The sequence below is a fragment of the Mesocricetus auratus genome, unplaced genomic scaffold (assembly GCF_017639785.1).
Source record: "Mesocricetus auratus isolate SY011 unplaced genomic scaffold, BCM_Maur_2.0 Super-Scaffold_100037, whole genome shotgun sequence".
NCBI lineage: Eukaryota > Metazoa > Chordata > Mammalia > Rodentia > Cricetidae > Mesocricetus > Mesocricetus auratus.
The window spans coordinates 9,714,864-9,734,352 of record NW_024429215.1 but is presented as its reverse complement, the minus strand read 5'-3'; the positions used below and the strand labels follow the sequence as shown (position 1 = coordinate 9,734,352).

General features: G+C 44.1%; 1 protein-coding gene across 50 annotated transcripts in view; it reads right to left on the bottom strand.

The window, feature by feature from the left end:
* Positions 1-19,489, bottom strand: part of Nlrp5 (NLR family pyrin domain containing 5) — a 172,788-nt gene that overhangs the window by 18,456 nt on the left and 134,843 nt on the right. For all 50 annotated transcript variants that reach the window (XM_040733959.1, XM_040733993.1, XM_040733992.1 and 47 more), the window contains 6 exons: positions 17,449-17,526; positions 15,399-15,449; positions 10,358-10,435; positions 8,732-8,782; positions 6,842-6,919; positions 2,625-4,188 (listed from right to left, as the gene is read on the bottom strand). In XM_040733959.1, the coding sequence (XP_040589893.1) occupies positions 2,625-4,188; positions 6,842-6,919; positions 8,732-8,782; positions 10,358-10,435; positions 15,399-15,449; positions 17,449-17,526 (1,900 nt within the window). The remainder of the gene's footprint in view (positions 1-2,624; positions 4,189-6,841; positions 6,920-8,731; positions 8,783-10,357; positions 10,436-15,398; positions 15,450-17,448; positions 17,527-19,489) is intronic.

The window sequence follows — 19,489 nt, the reverse complement described above, 5'->3', positions numbered from 1 at the left end:
TCCATCTTGGATTAGAGATTTCCACTTCCAGGTAGCTATGGCAATTGACTAAACAGAGCACTACAGAACAGCCATCTGTGTGGCAGCGGACTACCGATAATCCTTAGCAACAAGAGGACGGTTACAGGACCTCTGGCCTGGGGTTCTAGCTCTTACTTTGTCCCCTCCCTCAGCCGCAAGTGATCTTGGTGGCTGCCGGCGTGTGTGCGGAAGCAGACGGTTAGCTGAAAACATGACTGCACCACACAGCTCTCCCTGAAGCCATTATCTACGCGAGGCGAGACTCTGCCGTGATGCAGTTGTCCTGGGGTCACCCACGTTTCTGTAAGCAACCCCAATAAACTGCTGTATAACCCAGCCGACGGTGGTACAACGATGGCTCTGGGCTTGCGTTGGGTTCCTGCTGGGGTGAGGAGAGGCTGGTTTGCATCTCCCCAGGTGGACTGCACGCAGCAAGCTGCGATAGAGAACAGTGCGCAGGGGTCTCCAGAATTAGAACTGAGGAACTCAATACAGCAGCCCCACATTTGTGCATTGCTAGCACACGGGCCTGCCCCTTTAAGACGCCCTAGGAAGTCCAGATCTCACAGGTCTAAGGAGAGCAGACGTGTCTCCCTGTACACATATCTGTGCTGTGACATGCTGGCCCTTGACCTACGGCCCCTGGCTCGTCCATGCTCTGGTCACGTGCCTGTGCTGGGAGCAGTGAGCTGTATGTAGAAAAGTATGCCAAGGGGGCCATCAACTGCGGTGGTGCTATGGGCTACAACCTTCCCACTCACCTTTTCTGCAGGTAGTTACGTGTCTTTATGGGTAGCAAAGGGACAGCAGGGTCATTGAAGCAGACAGTGAATGGTCGCACATGTGTGTGCAGACAAAAAAAAAAGAGGTCTGACATGGCTGAGTGGGTTAAAGGCTTGTGCCACCCGTGCTTGGTGACGTGAGTTCAAACCCCAAAACCCATGTAATGGAAGGAGCAGCTCCATTACTGCTGGACGTGCTCCTCCTAAGCTCCACACAAGTGTTGTGACATGTGTGTGCACAGACAGACAGACACACACACACACACAGAGGCACACAGGAACAGACAGACAGACACACACAGAGCCACACACACACAGAGCCACACACATAGACCCCCCAGACGCACACACACAGACATACACACACATACACACACAGACACATACACACAGACGTACATGCACACACAGGCATGCGCGTACACACACTAAACAAATAAATGCAACTAAATAAAAATAAATCCCCAGCCATGGAGAGTGGTGGAGTCACTTGAGACAGGGAGGATGGGAAGATAAGGTGTTCAAATATCATAAAATCTCAATCAAGGGGAATCAATTTAGAGATTTTTTTTTCAGACAGTGTTTCTGTGGCTTTGGAGGCTATCCTAGCTCTTGTAGACCAGGCTGGTCTCGAACTCACAGAGATCTGACTGCCTCTGCTGCCTGAATTCTGGGATTAAAGGCATGCGCCACCACTGCCCAGTTTAGAGATTATTTCTACATTGTGACTTAATATATAATGATGATATTAATGTGTTACATATCTAAAGATTGCCAAAATGATCCTAAAAATACCTGAACATGCAATCTGCCTGCCTCTGTCACCAGCTTACAGAGGTAAGGATGATTCATTTTAAAAATATTCAGTGTTTTTTATGTATGTGCATTGCACATCACGTGCCCGTGTGGCTCTGTGCATACAAATGCAGGTGCCCGTGGAGGCCAGAAGGGGGCGATGAAGCTGTAGACAGTTGTGAGCCACTTCCACTTGTGCTGGGAGCTGAACTCTGGTCCTCTGGAAGAACAGAAATATCCCCTGAGCCCTCTCTCCAGCCTAGGTACTTTTGTCCATTAATCTGTCAATCAATCTATCAGACTTTGGAAACTGCCAATCACCCAGGAATCTCACACTGGGAGAAGGGAAAGGCTGGAGCCTGGCACCAGCCAGAATGGAAGAGATTCCGCATGTAGCAGCCCACCTTGCTGAAGACAGTGGAGGCAAGACCATGAGTCAGTGGTGGGCGGGGATCACACCTCTGGGAGAACTATTTAGATGTACATGTTCCTGGACCTTCACCCCTCCTATTTCATCGTCACTTCGGGATCCAGAAGATGGACTACGGAGAGGGGGATCAATAGAGACCTATTGACCTTTGATCTTTGTCCCTTTTCCCAATGTGGCCACACTGTTAAAATCTCCCTTTTATGCATTTTATTTTTAATCTGGCCATTCTATAGTTGTCTCACTGGTGGAACCTAGCTTGATGCCCCTCCCTCTTGAGTGCTGGCCTTGCAGGTAAGTTCCATACCCCACCCAGTCGATACACCTGGAGATTGAACCCCGGGCTTCATTCATGCTAGGCAAGCAATCTCTGGAGATCTATCTACCAACTGAGCTATATCCCCCAGCATGTGACTCAGTGTTTTAAATGGGATTACCCAGGAGATCACGATGAACTGGACTTGGATCAGGTCCTGCTAGTAAGTGAATCATCGTTTAGGAGCCATCTGGTAACCTGAATATTTCTGAACACCATATCCAAGCCCAATAACATAGAAAATTTGCTAACTGGCTTAGGATAAAGATCATGCGACACTCACTGCTGTTGAATAACAGGGCTCAGCTCAATATTCATTTCCGTCGAGAGGACGCCTCTGACATCCACCTGGAGCGTCTCCAAGCTCTGACAACACTGGAGACAATAGGAAGATACTGCTAAGTCCATCCTCTGGTTAACCACAATCCCCACTCCTTGGAAGCTTGTCAGGGATGAGCAAACAAATTCTTCATCCTGAGACTCAAAGAGATAGTGGAAGGCATCCAGGACATCCGTCAGGCTGGTGGCATTGGCCTGCTGACCTAGCACAGAGACCCAATGTTGGAGCACCTTCTTTACATCAGGGGACAGGGAACATCCAAGCAGAACCTCCAGGGTCCTCATTGTGTCCTTGTTCATGAGGCCAAATAAGAAACGCTTCATCCCATCGAGGTGAGTGTTGAAGTGGGTTCGCTTCAGCTCTGTCATGCTCTTCAGAGTTTTACTGAAGGAAAAGTACTGGTTGCTTTTCCCCAGCCCTTCCAAAACATAATGCAAGGCAGCGCAGAAATCCTGCAGGCTGACGTGAAAGAAAACATAGCACCGTTTGGCGCTGCGGTCAACCTGGAGGATGTTCATGCGAAAGAGGGCTGAGATCTTCGACTCCTTCAGGCCGTAGGTCTGCAGGTCGTCATCGTAGAACACTGATTTCTTGCTCCACACTCCCTCTGCCGCCATCCTGCACAAACCCATCAGGGTGCCTTGCTCTTCCTGATTGAGGCAGCTCCGGGAAGGCTTTCTCGGGGTGAGCTGGTGGAACACCATGGTGGCGTACAGACTGGTGAGAGTCTGGCAGCCTGGAGTGCGTCTCTTTCCCAGCTCCTCCTGTATCTTCAAGGCCTCACAGACCAGTGAGCACACGGAGGGGACCTGACACTGCTCAGCGAGCCAGTGATTACCTGTCACGGAACTGATGACTTGGTTTCTTTGATGGTCATCACAGATGTTCTTGAGGACTACCTGCTTCCTCCTTGTCGCATACAGCCCTTCAACCAGTATGTAGAGCGGGGACACCAGCATGGACTTGAGCTTTTCTAAGCCTGAGTCTGTGGTGGTGATCAGGAGAAAGGACTTGGGTAGGAGGGCCTTCTTCAGGAGGCTGTACAGCACGATGGATATGGGCCGTTCATCCTCCCAGTTTTCACAGAGCCTCATGTCCTCCTGTAGGAGGGCAGATTCCAGACTGTCAAAATCATCCATGACAAACAAGAGCCTTTCAGGTTTGGACATGATCTCTGTCACTGGAGCCTGGGAGCCTGGCCACTCCCTGGATATCAACTGTACCAAACTACTCTTCTCTGTCCATTTTATGTCTTTTGGAGAGAAGAGGAAGGCATAGGAGATGTCTTGGCAGAGTTTATCCTGTGCCCAGCCCAGGATGATACTTCTGGCCAAAGCCGACTTTCCAACTCCTGGCTTTCCATGTAAGACAACAGTATGAGGCTGGATGGTTTTCTGGTAAGGCTTAAAAGCCTCAGACAACACTCGCATCTCAGGGTCATCAGAACGGACTTTCACACTCTTGTTGAGTTTCTTTGTAATGTGTGCCTTATAGACTTGCAGGTCACCTAGATGGTAGGAAGTCAGGTAAGACAGCCAAAGAAAAACAAAATTACAACAAAATCTCATTTTTTGTTGAAACCGACATGCATATCTACAAGATGAGTCTAACAATGGTTTAAAACATCTCGGAATAGAGGGGAGGAATCTAAATTGACTTATAGTAGTGAGGGAAGTTTAAGTGGATGAATATACTCCTTGCCTTTAGTTGTTCACTACTGTATGTATAATGAATCAAATGTCTCTCTCTTTTGCCACAAGTCAGATGGCTATGTACATATTATTGCTACTTCAGTACCTGTTTTAGAGAATAGACTCTCTTATTTGCTCTGTAGCCTACCGTGACTTTGAACTTGTGGTTCTCCTGTCTCTATGTCCCACCTGCTGGGATTACTGGTGTGTACCATCATGTCCCGGTCTCATCTGGTGCTGGGGAGTGAACCCCATGGCTTTATGCACCCTGCACAAGCACTCTACCAATTTGGTTACATCCATTGTCTGGCTTAATCTGAGCAATGTATTTCTAATGAGATGTGAGTAGGCTTGGCCATCTCTGGGCAGTGAGTTGTAGAGATTTGCCTTTCTCCCCATTCCATCATGCCAGTACTATGATTACAAGTACAATGCCATTATACTCAACTTTTTTTTTCTGAGACAGGGTTTCTCTGTGCAGCCATGGCTGTCCTTGATGCATTTTATACATCAGGCTGTCCTCCAACTCATATCTACCCAACTCTGACTCCTGTGGGCTGGGATTACAGGCATGCCCCACCACTGCCTGGATCATACCCAACTTTTAATGTGGGTTTGGGGGTTGGGCATGCAAGGCAAACATCCCACCTTGAGATCTTAATCTCTATTTGCCAAATTGGACCGATGCAATATCCTCATCATGTTGAACATTAGCCTTGCTAATGGATTTAGGTTTTCCCACAGAGTCAAAAGCTCTAGGAACCCAGCCTGCAGTTGGATCCAAGTCTTCCTGGATTTTTTTCTCATCTATAGATTTAATTATTATACTCGGGCTCCAGACTGCTCTTTGATGCCTCCCAAGAAGTCTGTGCTTGTGTGTAACTTCTCACCCACAGAGCACCCCAGCTCTCATGAGTACCAGAAACTTCTTTCAAGGCACTTGCTTTATGGCACTGATCAGAGTTCAGAGTCCTCAGTGCCATGCACGTGTGCACACATATACACAAAATTTGTGAACACACATGCAGGCATACACATGCACACACACAGGCTTGGATGCTCACAAACACACACATGAACACACATGCACACACACAGAAAACCCACAAACTATTACCTCCAAATAAAAGTTACAGTCCTATTTCTATAAGACATATGAAAGCAAAAGCTCCCATTTGCAAGCTTACGGTTGGGCAGAGGTTGATCACAACATAAGAAGTTGTACTTATTTATATCTGATGACTATTTTGCCTGTATGCTATATGTCTGTGTACTTTGGGCATGCTATGCCTGCTGAGGCCACATGAGAGCAGATCACTTAGAACTGGAGTTACAGATGGTTTCGAGCTGACATGGGGGTGCTGAAAACTGAATCTGGCTCCTCTGGAAGTGTGCCTAGTGCTCTGAAATACTGAACCCTCTTTTTGGTACCTAATCATATTTTTGAGAGTCGCTCACAGAATCTGAATCTCAGCAACATGGACAGACTGGTTGACTAGTAACACCATGGACCCTCCTGCATCCTCCTTATCAGTGCTGGGATGACAGGCACATTCCTATTTACTTGGCCTTTTAATAAGAGTTCTGGGACCTGGAGCAGCTAACATAGTACTGACTGAACAGTTTACCTCAAACTCAAAAACATTAATAGAACTACCTATATATCCAAACACAGATCCATGCAACTAAATGCAGTCTATATCAAGAGAACAGCTGACATTCCAGAAATTGTCAAAATGACTGTAAAGCTCATGATAGAATCAAAGAGACCTAGAAAGTCCAAGTTTTGCAGATTAATGTTGAATGTCATCTACCCTCTAAAATAATGTAAGTCTGTGGACATAGCGGCATAAGGACAGGCACATAGGATAGTTAAATAGAATCAAGCAACCCCACATTACCCTCCCACACCTCTATTTAGACAATTCAGCAGAATTGCGTGTGCTCATGTGTGTGGTACGTGGTCAAGTGCAGGTTATATGTGTGCTTGCCTGTGGAGGTGAAAGGTCAACCTTAGCTTTCTTTCCTCTGAAAGACTACCCTTTTACAAAGGGCTTTTTAATTGCTAATTAATCCATGGGTGTCTGTGAGCACTTGTAAATGCAGAGAATAGAGGTGTTGGATTTCCTGCAGCTGGAGTTCTCAGTGGTTACCTGTCATCTGATTTGGTGCTAAGAACCAAACTCCAATCCCACATGCACATACATAGGAATTCAGAGGTCCAGCTGGGATGTGGTAGCACACACCTATTATGCCAGTACTCAAGAGGCATAGGCAGGTGGATCTCTGTGAGTTCGATGTTAGCCTGGTCTACAGCGATAGTTGTAGCACAGCCAGGACTACACAGAGAAAATTTGTGTTGAAAAACAGAAAGAGCACAAAGAGCTCAGGGGTCTAATTCTTTAGGTAAAACTATAAACCATGTGGCTTTAAGTGTATCCATGTTTACACCCCACCCTGCATGCACACCTGGGGCGTGTCCCTCATCTGGCCCTTGGTCACTCTGGATTGGTTTTCGGTTTTCTTCTGTTTTACTCTTTGATTCATCTGCAACAGAGAGGAAGAGAGAGCACTGTTATCAAATCACAGTCTAAAAGCCCTAGATGGGAGGAGAACTCTCCATGTCCAAACTACCAAGCAGAATTAGAGCAAGTCTTGACTCATTTTATGCCCAGAAGTGTCCTCTAGGCCGTCAGGAGCACCGAGTGAATTCATTCAAGTGGACAACAGGAGCGTTGCTGGGAGGCATCACAGACTTTTTGTGAAATGGGTCTTACTATATAATTTAAGCTGGCCTAGATCTTGCTATGTAGACCAAGGTGGCCTTGAAGTCAGACTTGCTGGTCTCTGCTTCCCATCCACGCATTGAGGTTCAAGTTGTACACTACAATGACTGGCTCATCAGTAGACTCTTGAATGATTCTTGCTACTCAAAGACGACTTCTGCCACTTGCCTCAAAAACAATAAAAATGGATTCATGATCTTCTTACGCTTGCAGGTAGGAAGGGTGAGGTTTGGGTAGCTACTCATGTGACCTGGAAAAATCTAGATGCCCCTCAACTGAGGTATGGAGAAAGAAAATGTGGAACATTTACACAATGGAGTAGTACTCAGTGGTTAAATCCACTACGTGGGGCTGTAGAGATCGATCAGAAGTTAAGCGCACTGACTGCTCTTCCAGAGGACACGGGTTCAATTCCCAGTATCGATATAGCCGCAAACAACTGTCTGTAGTTCCAAGATCTGATACTCTCACACCGACATATGTGTAGGCAAAACACCAATGCACACAAAATAAAAACAAATACATTATTTAAATAATCAACTACTTAGCATCTGAAATGCATGACACAGGAGTTTAAGATCAACAGTGTGCCTTTTCTTTTGGTTTTCGAGACAGGGTTTATATCTGTGCCTTTTGAGGCTGTCCTCCTGGCACATGCTCTGGAGACCAGGCTGCCCTTGAACTCACAGAGAACAGCATGTCTCTGCCTCCTGACTGCTGGGATTAAAGGTGTGCACCACCAACACCCAGCAGAGTGCCTTTTAAAATATGATTATGATGTCATAAAAAAGATCAAGAGTTATTTGTTAAGTACTAGACTTGATTGGAGCCAGAGCCTCATGAACACGATTATAATTAGAGACTGAGCCAGAACCTCATGCATACCAAGCACATACAACCACTAGGGATTGAAGCCAGGACCTCATGACTTTACACACACTACCTCCGGAAGCCAAGGCATCATTCCCGCCATGCTCAGAGTAGCAGAGACTGAAGCCAGGATGTCTCATACATGCTAGGACACAGAAATACAAGAGACTGAATCTGAGCCTCAGGCATGTTTTGTATACACAACCAATAGGGATCATCAATGTCTAGGAAATACAGGGAGCAGAAAGAACATGGAAACCACGAGGAAATTTTCAAGCAAAGAGCAGCTGAGAGTTTTGTGTAGGTGTAGTCAATGTGGGATTCTTTATAGGTGACCTGGAACTCACAGAGATCCTCCTTCCTCTGTGTCCCTAGTGCAGGGGTTAAAGGTGAGCACCACCACCTCTTGGCCTTTTAAAAAAGGAAATTCATTATATAAACACTGTTATGCATATGTGTATATATCCATGCCAGAAGAGGGCACCACATCTCATTCATAGATGGTTTGCAAGCCACCATGTGGTTGCTGGGAATTGAACTCAGGACCCCTGTGAGAACAATCAATGCTCTCAACCTCTGAGCCATCTTTCCAGCCTTCATCCAAGCTCTTGTAAGCAACTCTGATGAAACCTCCTGTTTGAATACTATATGATGCTCTCACTCAGCCTGCTTATAGGTTGGCGCAAATAAATATTTTCTTCACCTTTTTCACATGTCTCTGCTGCTGCCTCTTGTTCCTCAGCTTGCAAGGCTCCTGTAAAAGGAAGAGCAAGACCATCCTACATGACTATGTTTGTTGTTCAAAAGAGATACCATCTGTGTCAGTGCCTGCCACCCACCACTCTGTCCTCCTAACTGTCTGTCTGCATACCTGTCAGTCTATCCATCTATCCATTTTCCATCTAAGTAATGTATGTTATCTCTTTGCTGGTTTTTCAAGACAAGGTTTCTCTGTGTAGCCATGGCTGTCCTGGAACTTCGCTCTGTAGACCAGACTGTCCCAAACTCACAAAGATCTGACTGTGTCTGTCTCTGTGTGCTTGGATTAAAGGTGTGCACCACCACAAGCTAGTGAAGTTGTAGTTATTCATATCTGATGACTATTTTGCCTGTGTGTTATATATCTGTGTACTTTGCACATGCTATGCCTGCTGAGGCCACATGAGAGTAGATCACTTAGAACTGGAGTTACAGATGGTTGTGAGCTGACATGGGGGTGCTGAAAACTGAATCTGGCTCCTTTGGAAGTGTGCCTAGTGCTCTGAAATACTGAACCCTCTTTCTGTTATCTAGTTATATTTTGGAGAGTCTCTCACTAAATCTGAATCTCAGCAATTTGGCTAGACTGGCTGACCAGTAAGCACCATGGACCCTCCTGTACCTGCCTTTTCAGTGCTGGGATGAAAGGCACATTCCACTTTACTTGTCCTTTTAATACGAGTTCTGGGACCTAAAGTCAGGTCCTTGTACCTCAAACTCAAATTCATTAATATATCTATATCTATATCTATATCTATATATATCCAAACACAGATCCATGCAACTAAATGCAGTCCATATCAAGAGAACAGCTGACTACCCAGAAATTGTCAAAAGAATGTAAAGCTCATGATAGAATCAATGGGACCACAAAAGTTCCCCATGTTTTGCAGATTAATGTAGAATATCATATACCCTGAAGAACAGAGGACATAGCAGCATAAGGACAGGCACATAGGTATTTTAAGCAGGATTGAGCAACAGCAAATTATCCTCCCACACCTCTATCTAAACAATTCAGCAGAACTGCCTGTTAACATGTGTGTGATATGTGGGTTAAGTGTAGGTTATATGTGCGCTTGCATGTTCCGGAGAAAGTGGTCAACCTTGGCTTTCTTTCCCCCTGAAAGACCATTCTTTTAAAAAGGGCTTTTTAATTGCTTACTACACTCGTGCATGGTTGCCTGTGAGCACTTGTAACTGCATGGAATAGAGGTGGTGGATTTTCTTGGAGCTGGAGTTCCCAGTGGTTACGTGCCATCTGATGTCGTGCTGAGAACCAAACTCCAATCCCATATGCACACACATAAGAATTCAGAGTTCCAGCTAGGATGTGGTAGCACACGCCTAGTATGCCAGTACTCAAGAGGTATAGGCAGGATCATCTCTGTGATTTTGATGTTAGCCTGGTCTACAGCAATAGTTGTAGGACAGCCAGGACTACACACAGAAAACTTGTGTTGAAAATTAGAAAGAACACAAAGTGCTCAGGGGTCAAATTCCTTAGATAACACTATAAACCATGTGCCTTTAAGTGTATCCATGTTTACTCCCAACACTCCATGCAAACCTGGAGCCTGTCCCTCCTCTGGCCCTTGGTCACTCTGGATTGATTCTCTATCTTCTTCTGGGGTACTTATTGATTCATCTGCAACAGAGAGGAAGAGACAGTGCTGTTAATAAGTCACAGTCTAAAAGCTCCACCTGGGGAATGGAACTCTCCATATCCAAACTACCAAGGGAATTAGAGCAAGTCTTGACTTAGTTTATGCCCAGAAGAGTCCTCTGGGCCACCAGGAGTGTTGCTGGGAGGCATCACCGACTCTTTTCAGAGCAGGGTCTTACTATATAATTCAAGCTGGCCTAGATCTTGCTATGTAGACCACGGTGGCCTTGAACTCTGACTTGCTGGTCTGTGCTTCCCAATCCAAGCATTGGGGTTCAAGTTGTACACTACTCTGAATGGCTCATCAGTAGACTCTTGAATGATTCTTGCTACTCAAAGATGACTCCTGCTACTTGCCTCAAAAACAGTAAAAATGGATTAATGATTTACTTAAGCTTGCAGGTAGGAATGGTGAGGTTTGAGTAGCCTTAAAACAACTACTCACGTGACCTGGAAAAAATCTAGATGCCCCTCAACTGAAGTATGGAGAAAGAAAATGTGGAACATTTACACAATGGAGTAGTACTCAGTGCTAAAATGCACTACGTGTGGCTGTAGAGATGGATCAGAAGTTAAGAGCACTGACTGCTCTTCCAGAGGACACGGGTTCAATTCCCAGTATCCACATAGCCACAAACAACTGTCCGTAGCTCCAAGATCTGATACCCTCACACAGACATACATGTAGGCAAAACACCTATTCAAATAAAATAAAAACAAGTAAATTATTTATATAAGCAACTACTTAGCATCTGAAATGCATGACACAGGAGTTTTAAGATCAACAGAGTGCCTTTCCTTTTCGGTTTTCGAGACAGGGCTTCTCTGTGTCTTTGGAGTCTGTCCTCCTGGCAGTTGCTCTGGAGACCAGGCTGGCCTTGAACTCAGAGAGAACAGTCTGCCTCTGCCTCCTGACTGTTGGGAATAAAGGTGTGCACCACCAACACCCAGCAGGGTGCCCATTAAAATAGGATTTTGACATTGTAAAAAAGATCAATAATCGAGTGCCTGCTTTTGCCTGGAGACCGCCACAGAGTTTCCCAAATTGGCAGGAATCAAGTACCCCAGATCCCAGGTCTTCTCTTCCATCAAGGAGACCTGGAGAACAGCAGGCTGGTGAGGAGATCAGGTAAAACTGGCCCTGCATCCAGGCCTGGGTTTTGCCTGGATACTGCCACAGAACTTCCCATCCCGGCCGGAGTGAAGCACCCCATATCCTAGGTCATCTCTTCCACCAATGAGATCTGGAGAACAGCAGGCTTCAGACAAGATCAGGTAAAACAGGCCCTGCATCCACATCTGCATTCCTGTGCCTGTGGATTGCCTGGAGACTGCCACAGAGCTTCCCATCCCGGAGGGAGCCAAGCACCACAGATCTCAGGTCTTCTCTTCCACCAATGAGACCAGGGGACCAGGTGGGGGCCTACGTACCCCAGATTCCTGGGTTTATTCTCCACCCACAGGACCAGAACTAAGATGAGGAATAGAAGAACTACCAGCGTATTGGACTTGCTTGCACCCACCGAGAGGGAACTCTGGTTCCCTAACCACCAGACCAGTAAGGGGGCTCTTTCTGCACCCACTCTGAGTTGGGAAAGAGACAAAACAAAAATACACTCAGCAACAGAAAAACAAAGATGACACCACCAGATTCTAGAGCCAGACTCCAACAGCCAGACTCCAACATTCCAATGCAAATGAAGCAGAAGAAAATGATCTTAAAAATAACTTCATGAAAATGAGAGAGGCCCTAAAAAGAGGATACAGGAAAATCCCTTAAAGAAATGGAAGAAAAAACAAACCAAAAATGCAAGAAATGGAAGAAAAAACAAACCAAAAAATGCAAGAAATGGAAGAAAAAACAAACCAAAAAAATTCATAAAATGCAACAAATGGATGAAAAGATAAACCAAAAATTGCAATAAACAATTCAAACACTGCAAGGGTTGAAAACTGAAATGGAGACAATAAAAAACACAATCTGAAGAAAGGCAGGAAATAGAATAGCTGGGAAAATGGTCAGGTACTACAGATACAAGCATTACCAACACAATACAAGAGATGGAAGAGAGCAGCATCTCAGGTGTTGAAGATACATTAGGAGAAATGGATTCTTTAACCAAAGAAAATCTTAAGTCCATCAAATCCCTAACACAAAAAATCCAGGAAATATGGGACACCATGAAAAGACCAAACCTAAGAATATTAGGTATAGAAGAATGGGAAGAAAAACACCTCAATGGGGCAGAAAACATATTCAACAAAATCATAGAAGAAAACTTTCCAACCTAAAGAAAGACATGCCAATGAAGGTACAAGAAGCTTACAAAACAAAAACATACTCAGCAACAGAAAAACATAAAAAAGTCCCCTGGCCACATACTAATCAAGACCCCAAATATAGAGAATAAAGAAAGAATATTAAAAGCAGCTAAGGAAAAAGGCCAAGTAACATATAAAGGCAAACCTATCAGAATTACACCTGACTTCCCTATGGAAACTCTGAAAGCCAGAAGGTCCTGGATAGATATTCTACCAACACTAAGAGACCACGGATGCCAGTTCAGACTACTATACCCGAGAAAGCTCTCAATCACTATAGATGGAGAAAACAAGATATTCCATGACAAAACTAGATTCAAGCAATACGTATCCAATAACCCAGCCCTACAGAAAGTTCTGGAAGGAAAACTCCAACCGAAGGAAGTCAACTACAACCAGAAAAACATAGGCATTAGATAATCCCACTTTATCAACAGCCAAAGTAATAAAGGGGTGGAATTCCACACATAAATCCACCACCACCAACTACTCCAAATCAAAGAAGAATGATCAATCAATGGTCATTGATATCTCTCAAAATTAATGTCATTAACTCACCCATAAAACACACAGGCTAATAGAATGGATTCGAAGACAGAACCCATCCTTCTGCTGCAAACAAGAAACACACCTCACCCTCAAAGACAGATATTACCTGAGAGTTAAAGGTTGGGAAAAATTTTTCCAATCAAATGGACCCAAGAAACAAGCAGGGGTAGCAATCTGAATATCTAACAAGTTAGACTTTAAAATAAAAATCAAAAGAGATTAAAGAGGTCATTATATACTCATCACAGCCGGAATCGAACAATATGAAGTTTCAATTCTGAGCATCTATGCCCCAAATACAAAGGCATCCACGTTCAAAAAAGAAACATTACTAAAACTTAAATCACATATAAAGCCCCACACACTTATAGTGGGAGACTTCAACAGCCTACTTTCACCACTAGACAGGAATACCAGGCAGAAACTCAACAAAGAAGCAAAGGGTCTAATAGAAGTAATGACCCAACTGGGATTAACAGACATCTATAGAACATTTCATCCACATAAAAAAATACCTTCTTCTCACCACCACATGGAACCGTCTCAAAATTCGACCACATACTTGGCAACATATCAAACCTCAGCAGCTACAAAAAATTGGAATAACTCCATGCATCTTATCAGACCACCATGTGTTAAAATTAGAATTCAACAACAACACAAATGGCAGAAAACCTACAAACTCATGGAAATTGAATAAGGCACAACTGCACCGTTCCTGGGTCAAAGAAGAAATAAAAAAAGAAATTAAAGACTTCCTAGAATTCAATGAGAATGAAGACACAACATACCCAAACCTATGGGACACTTTGAAAGCAGTGCTACGTGGGAAGTTCATAGCACTAAGTGCCCACATGAAGAAACTGGAAAACAGTTATACTAGAGAATTAACAGCACAGCTGAAAGCTCTAGAACACAAAGAAGCAAACTCCCCCAGCAGGAGTAGATGCTAGGAAATAATCAAACTGAGGGCTGAAATCAATAAAGTAGAAACTTTACAATACAAAGGATCAATGCAACGGAGAGTTGGTTCTTTGAGAAAATCAACAAGGTAGACAAACCTTTGTCCAAACTTACCAAACAGCAGAGCATGAACATACACATTAACAAAATCAGAAATGAAAAGCGGGACATAATGGACTCTGAGGAATTTCAGAGCATCATCAGGTCATACTTTGATTAAAGGTGTGCACCACCAACACCCAGCAGGGTGCCTTTTAAAATATGATTTTGATGTCATAACAAAGATCAAGAATCATTTGTTAAATACTAGACTTGATTGCAGCCAGAGTCTCATGAACACGGTATCTTTAGAGACTGAGCCAGAGACTCATGCATATCAAGCACATACAACCACTAGGGATTGAAGTCAAGTCTCATGTGTGCTGTGCACATACATTCACTAGATATTGAAGCCAGGAACTCAAGACTTTACACACACTACCACCAGAAGCCAAGGTATCATGCATGCCAAAAACAGACAACCAGAGACTGAAGCCAGGAGGTCTCATACATGCTAGGACACAGTAATACAAGAGACTGAATCATAGTCTCAGGCATGTTTTGTATACACAACCAATTGGGATCATCAATATCTAGGAAATACAGGGAGCAGAAAGAACATGGAGAACATGAGGAAATTTTCAGGCAAAGAGCAGCTGTCAGTTTTGAGTAGGTGTAGTCTATGTGGGAGTCTTTATAGGTGACCTGGAACTCACAGAGATCCCCCGTCCTCTGTGTCCCTAGTGCAGGGATTAAAGGTGGCACCACCACATCTTGGCCTTTTTTTAAAAAGATAATTCTTCATATAAATAGTGTTCTGCATACGTGTATAACTCCATGCCAAAGAGGGCACCAGATCTCATACATAGATGGATTGCAAGCCACCATGTTGTGGCTGGGAATTGAACTCAGGACACCTGTGAGAACAATCAATGCTCTTAATCTCTGAGCCATCTTTCCAGCCTTCACCCAAGCTCTTGTAAGCAACTCTTGTGAAACCTCCTGTTTGAATGCCATATGATGCTCTCACTCAGCCTGCTTATAGGTTGGCACAAATAAATATTTTCTTCACCTGTTTCACATGTGTCTCCTGTTGCCTCTTGTTCCTCAGCTTCCAAGGCTTCTGTAAAAGGAAGAGCAAGACCATCCTACATGACTATGTTGTTTAAAACAGATACCATCTGTGTCAGCGTCCCCACCTGGGCTTAGGACACGGAGGAAGAGGGGCAGAAAGAAAGAGCTGGAGGATGGGGAGGGGAGCTGAGAAATGCTGTGCTCTACACATGTGTGAAGCTGCTGTTGCACACATGAAGTCAGGCATCTCTGGTCACCTGCACAAGGCAGATACAGTAAAAATCCCATCATGTATTGGCTAGCAGCTCTGGATCTTTTGTCGGTGGCTCAGGGTGTGTCAGCTTTTGGAGTAATTTGTGTGTTTGTGTCGTATGGTTATTTTTCCATGAGGTATGATTGTGTACATGTGTGTACAGGTCTGTGTACACATTCAAGAATATGTATGAAGTTCTGATGTTGACTTTTGGTTTCTTTCTAAATCAGTATCATCTTCATTTTTAAAGATGTGTCATCTGTCTCCCTGTCTGTCCACCTGTCTGTCTATCTGCCTGCCTGCCCAACACTCTACCAATCTGTCAGCCTACCTGTACATTTATCCATGTTTCCATCTACCTAATATATGTAATATATTTGTTGGTTTTTTCAAGACATGGATTCTCTGTACAGAACTCTGCTCTGTAGACCATACTGGTCTCAAACTCACAAAGATCTGACTGTGTCTGCCTCTGTGTGCTCTGATCAAAGGTGTGCACCACCACTTGCTGGTGATGATGCAGATATTTATATCTGATGACTATTTTGCCTGTATGTTATATGTCTGTGTACATTGTGCATGCTATGCCTGGTGAGGCCACATGAGAGCAGATCACTTTAACAGCAGTTTTAGATGGTTGTGAGCTGACTTGGAGGTGCTGAAAACTGAATCTGGCTTCTCTGGAAGTGTGCCTAATGCTCTGAAATACTGAACCCTCTTTCTGGTACCTAATCATATTTTTGAGATCTGAATCTCCGCAACATGGCTATACTGGCTGACCAGCAAGCACCATGAATACTCTTCTGTCTGCCTCTTCAGTGCTGGAATTACAGGCACATTCCCCTTTACTTGGCCTTTTAATAACAGTTCTGGGAGCTGCAATCAGGTCCTTGTGCAGTTAACATAGTCCTGACTGAGCATTTTGCCTCAACTCAAATTCATTAATACAGCTACCCATATATATATATATATATATATATATATATATATATATCCAAATACAGATCCATGTAACTAAATGCAGTCCATATCAAGAGAAGAGCTGACCTCCCAGAAAGTGTCAAAAAGACTGTAGAGCTCATGATAGAATCAATGGGAACACAAAAGGTCCCCAAGTTTTGCATATTAATATAGAATACTATATACACTAAAAAAACATAGTGGACATATCAGCATAAGGACAGGTGCACAGGTTAGTTAAGCAGAATTGAGCAACCCCACATTACCCTCCCATACCTCTATCTAGACAATTCAGCAGAATTGGGTGTGCTCATGTGTGTGGTACGTGGTTAAGTGCAGGTTATATGTGTATGCTAGCCTGTGGGGGAGAAAGAGGTCAACCTTAGCTTTCTTTCCCCCTGACAGACTACTCTTTTACAAAGGGCTTTTTCAGTGCGTACTACACTCTTGCATGGTTGCCTGTGAGCACTTGTAACTGCAGAGGTGTTGTATTTTATTGGAGCTGGAGCTCCCAGTGGGTTCGTGTCATCTGAAGTGGTGCGGAGAACCAAACTCCAATCCCACATGCACACACATAGGAATTCAGAGGTCCAGCTGGGATGTGGTAGCACACGCCTATTATGCCAGTACTCAAGAGGCATAGACAGGTGATCTCTGAGTTCGATGTTAGCCTGGTCGACAGCGATAGTTGTAGGACAGCCAGGACTACACAGAGAAAACTTGTGTTGAAAATCAGAAAGAACACAAAGAGCTCACGGGTCTAATTCTTTAGGCAACACTACAAACCATGTGGCTTTAAGTGTATCCATGTTTACACCCCAGCCTGCATGCAAACCTGGGGCCTGTCCCTCATCTGGCCCTTTGTCACTCTGGATTAGTTCTTGGTCGTCTTCTGTGTTACTCATGGAGTCACCTGGAACAGAGAGGAAGAGACAGCGCTGTTAATAAATCACAGTCTAAAAGCTCCAGCTGGGGATGAGAATGTTCCATGTCCAAACTACCAAGGGGAATTAGAGCTAGTCTCGACTCGGTTTATGAGCAGCAGAGTCCTTGGGCCATCGGGAGCACCAAGTGAATTCATTCAAGTGGACAACAGGAGTGTTGCTGAGAGGCATCACAGACTCTTTTGAGAACAGGGTCTTACTATATAATCAAGTTTGCCTAGATCTTGCTATGTAGACCACGGTGGTCTTGAACTCAGACTTGCTGGTCTCTGCTTCCCAATTCAAGCACTGTGGTTCAAGCTGTACACAACCATGACTGGCTCATTGGTAGACTCTTGAATGATTCTTGCTACTCAATGATGACTCCTGCTACTTGCCTCATAAACAATAAAAATGGATTAATGATCTTCTTAAGCTTGCATGTAGGAAGTGTGAGGTTTTTGTACCTTAAAACAACTATTCATGTGACCTGGAAAATCTAGATGCCCCTCGACTGAAGTTTGGATAATGAAAATGTGGTACATTTATACAATGTAGTAGTACCCATTGGTAAAATCTACTACGTGGGGCTGTAGAGATGGATCAGAGGTTAAGAGCACTGACTGCTCTTCCAGAGGACACGGGTTCAATTCCCAGTATCCATATAGCTATTAAGAACAGTCTGTAGCTCCAAGACCTGACACCTTCACAAAGACATACATGTAGGCAAAACACCAATGCACATAAAATAAAAACAAGTAAATTATTTAAAAAGCAACAAGTGTGCGCTTCCAGGCCCTAATGTCTGGGGATCCCACCTTCAGGAGAGCTTGGGTCTCAGGGGCGACACTCCCCATGCCCTGCCCAACACCCATCCTCTCAATCTTCTGGGGGCCTGCTCCTGGTTTCCAGAAGATCTGTCCACACAGCAAAGACATAAGCCCTTCCAGGCCCCAACCTCCCGCAACCCCAGCTTCAGGAAAGGCATCAGCCCTTCCATGCCCCACCCTCTGGCGAGCCCAGCTTCAGGAAAGGCATCAGCCCTTCTAGGCCCCACCCTCCGGCAACCCCAGCTTCAGCTTCATCTTCAGTTTTAGCGTCCCGAGCTTCAGCTTCAGGAAGGAAGGCAGACCAGTGTATTCGGAAAGACGCCACCTGCGCCCACTGGAAGAAGAGATGGGCAGAAGACAGAGTAAGAGCTCACTCAGCAATAGAAAGACCAACATGACTCTACCAGAATGTAGAGAACCAACGCCAGCAAGACCTGAAAAGCACTACATAGACGAAGCAGAGGAGACAGACCTTAAAAATTATTTTATGAAGATGATATAGACCCTGAAAGAGGAAACGAGGAAATCCCTTAAAGAAATAGAAGAAAAAACAAAAAAATCCATGAAATGGCAGAAAAATTCAAGAAATAAACAAATCTCTCAAAGAATCTAAGGTGTAGCAAGAAAAAACCAAACAAATGGAAGAAACAACTCAAATAGTTGAAGGATCAAAAGCTGAAATAGAAACAATAAAGAAAACATAGAACGAGGGGATGCTGGAAATAGAAATGCTGGGTAAATGATCAGGAACTACAGATGAAAGTATCAGCAACAGAATACAAGAGATAGAAGAGAGAATCTCAGGTGTTGAAGACTTAGAGGATATAGAGTCATCAATCAAAGAAAATCTCAAAACAAACAAATCCCTAACAGAAAATATCCAGGAAATATGGGAGGCTGTGAAGAAGCCAAACCTGAGAATAATAGGTATAGAAGAAGGCGAAGAAATACAGCTCAAAGGTACAGAAAGCATATTCAACAAAATCATAGAAGAAAACTTCCCTAACCTAAAGAAAGATATGCCTATGAAAATACAAGAAACTTACAGAACACCAAATAGGCTCGACCAGAAAAAGAAGTCACCTTGCCATATAATAATCAAAACATCAAACCTACAAAATAA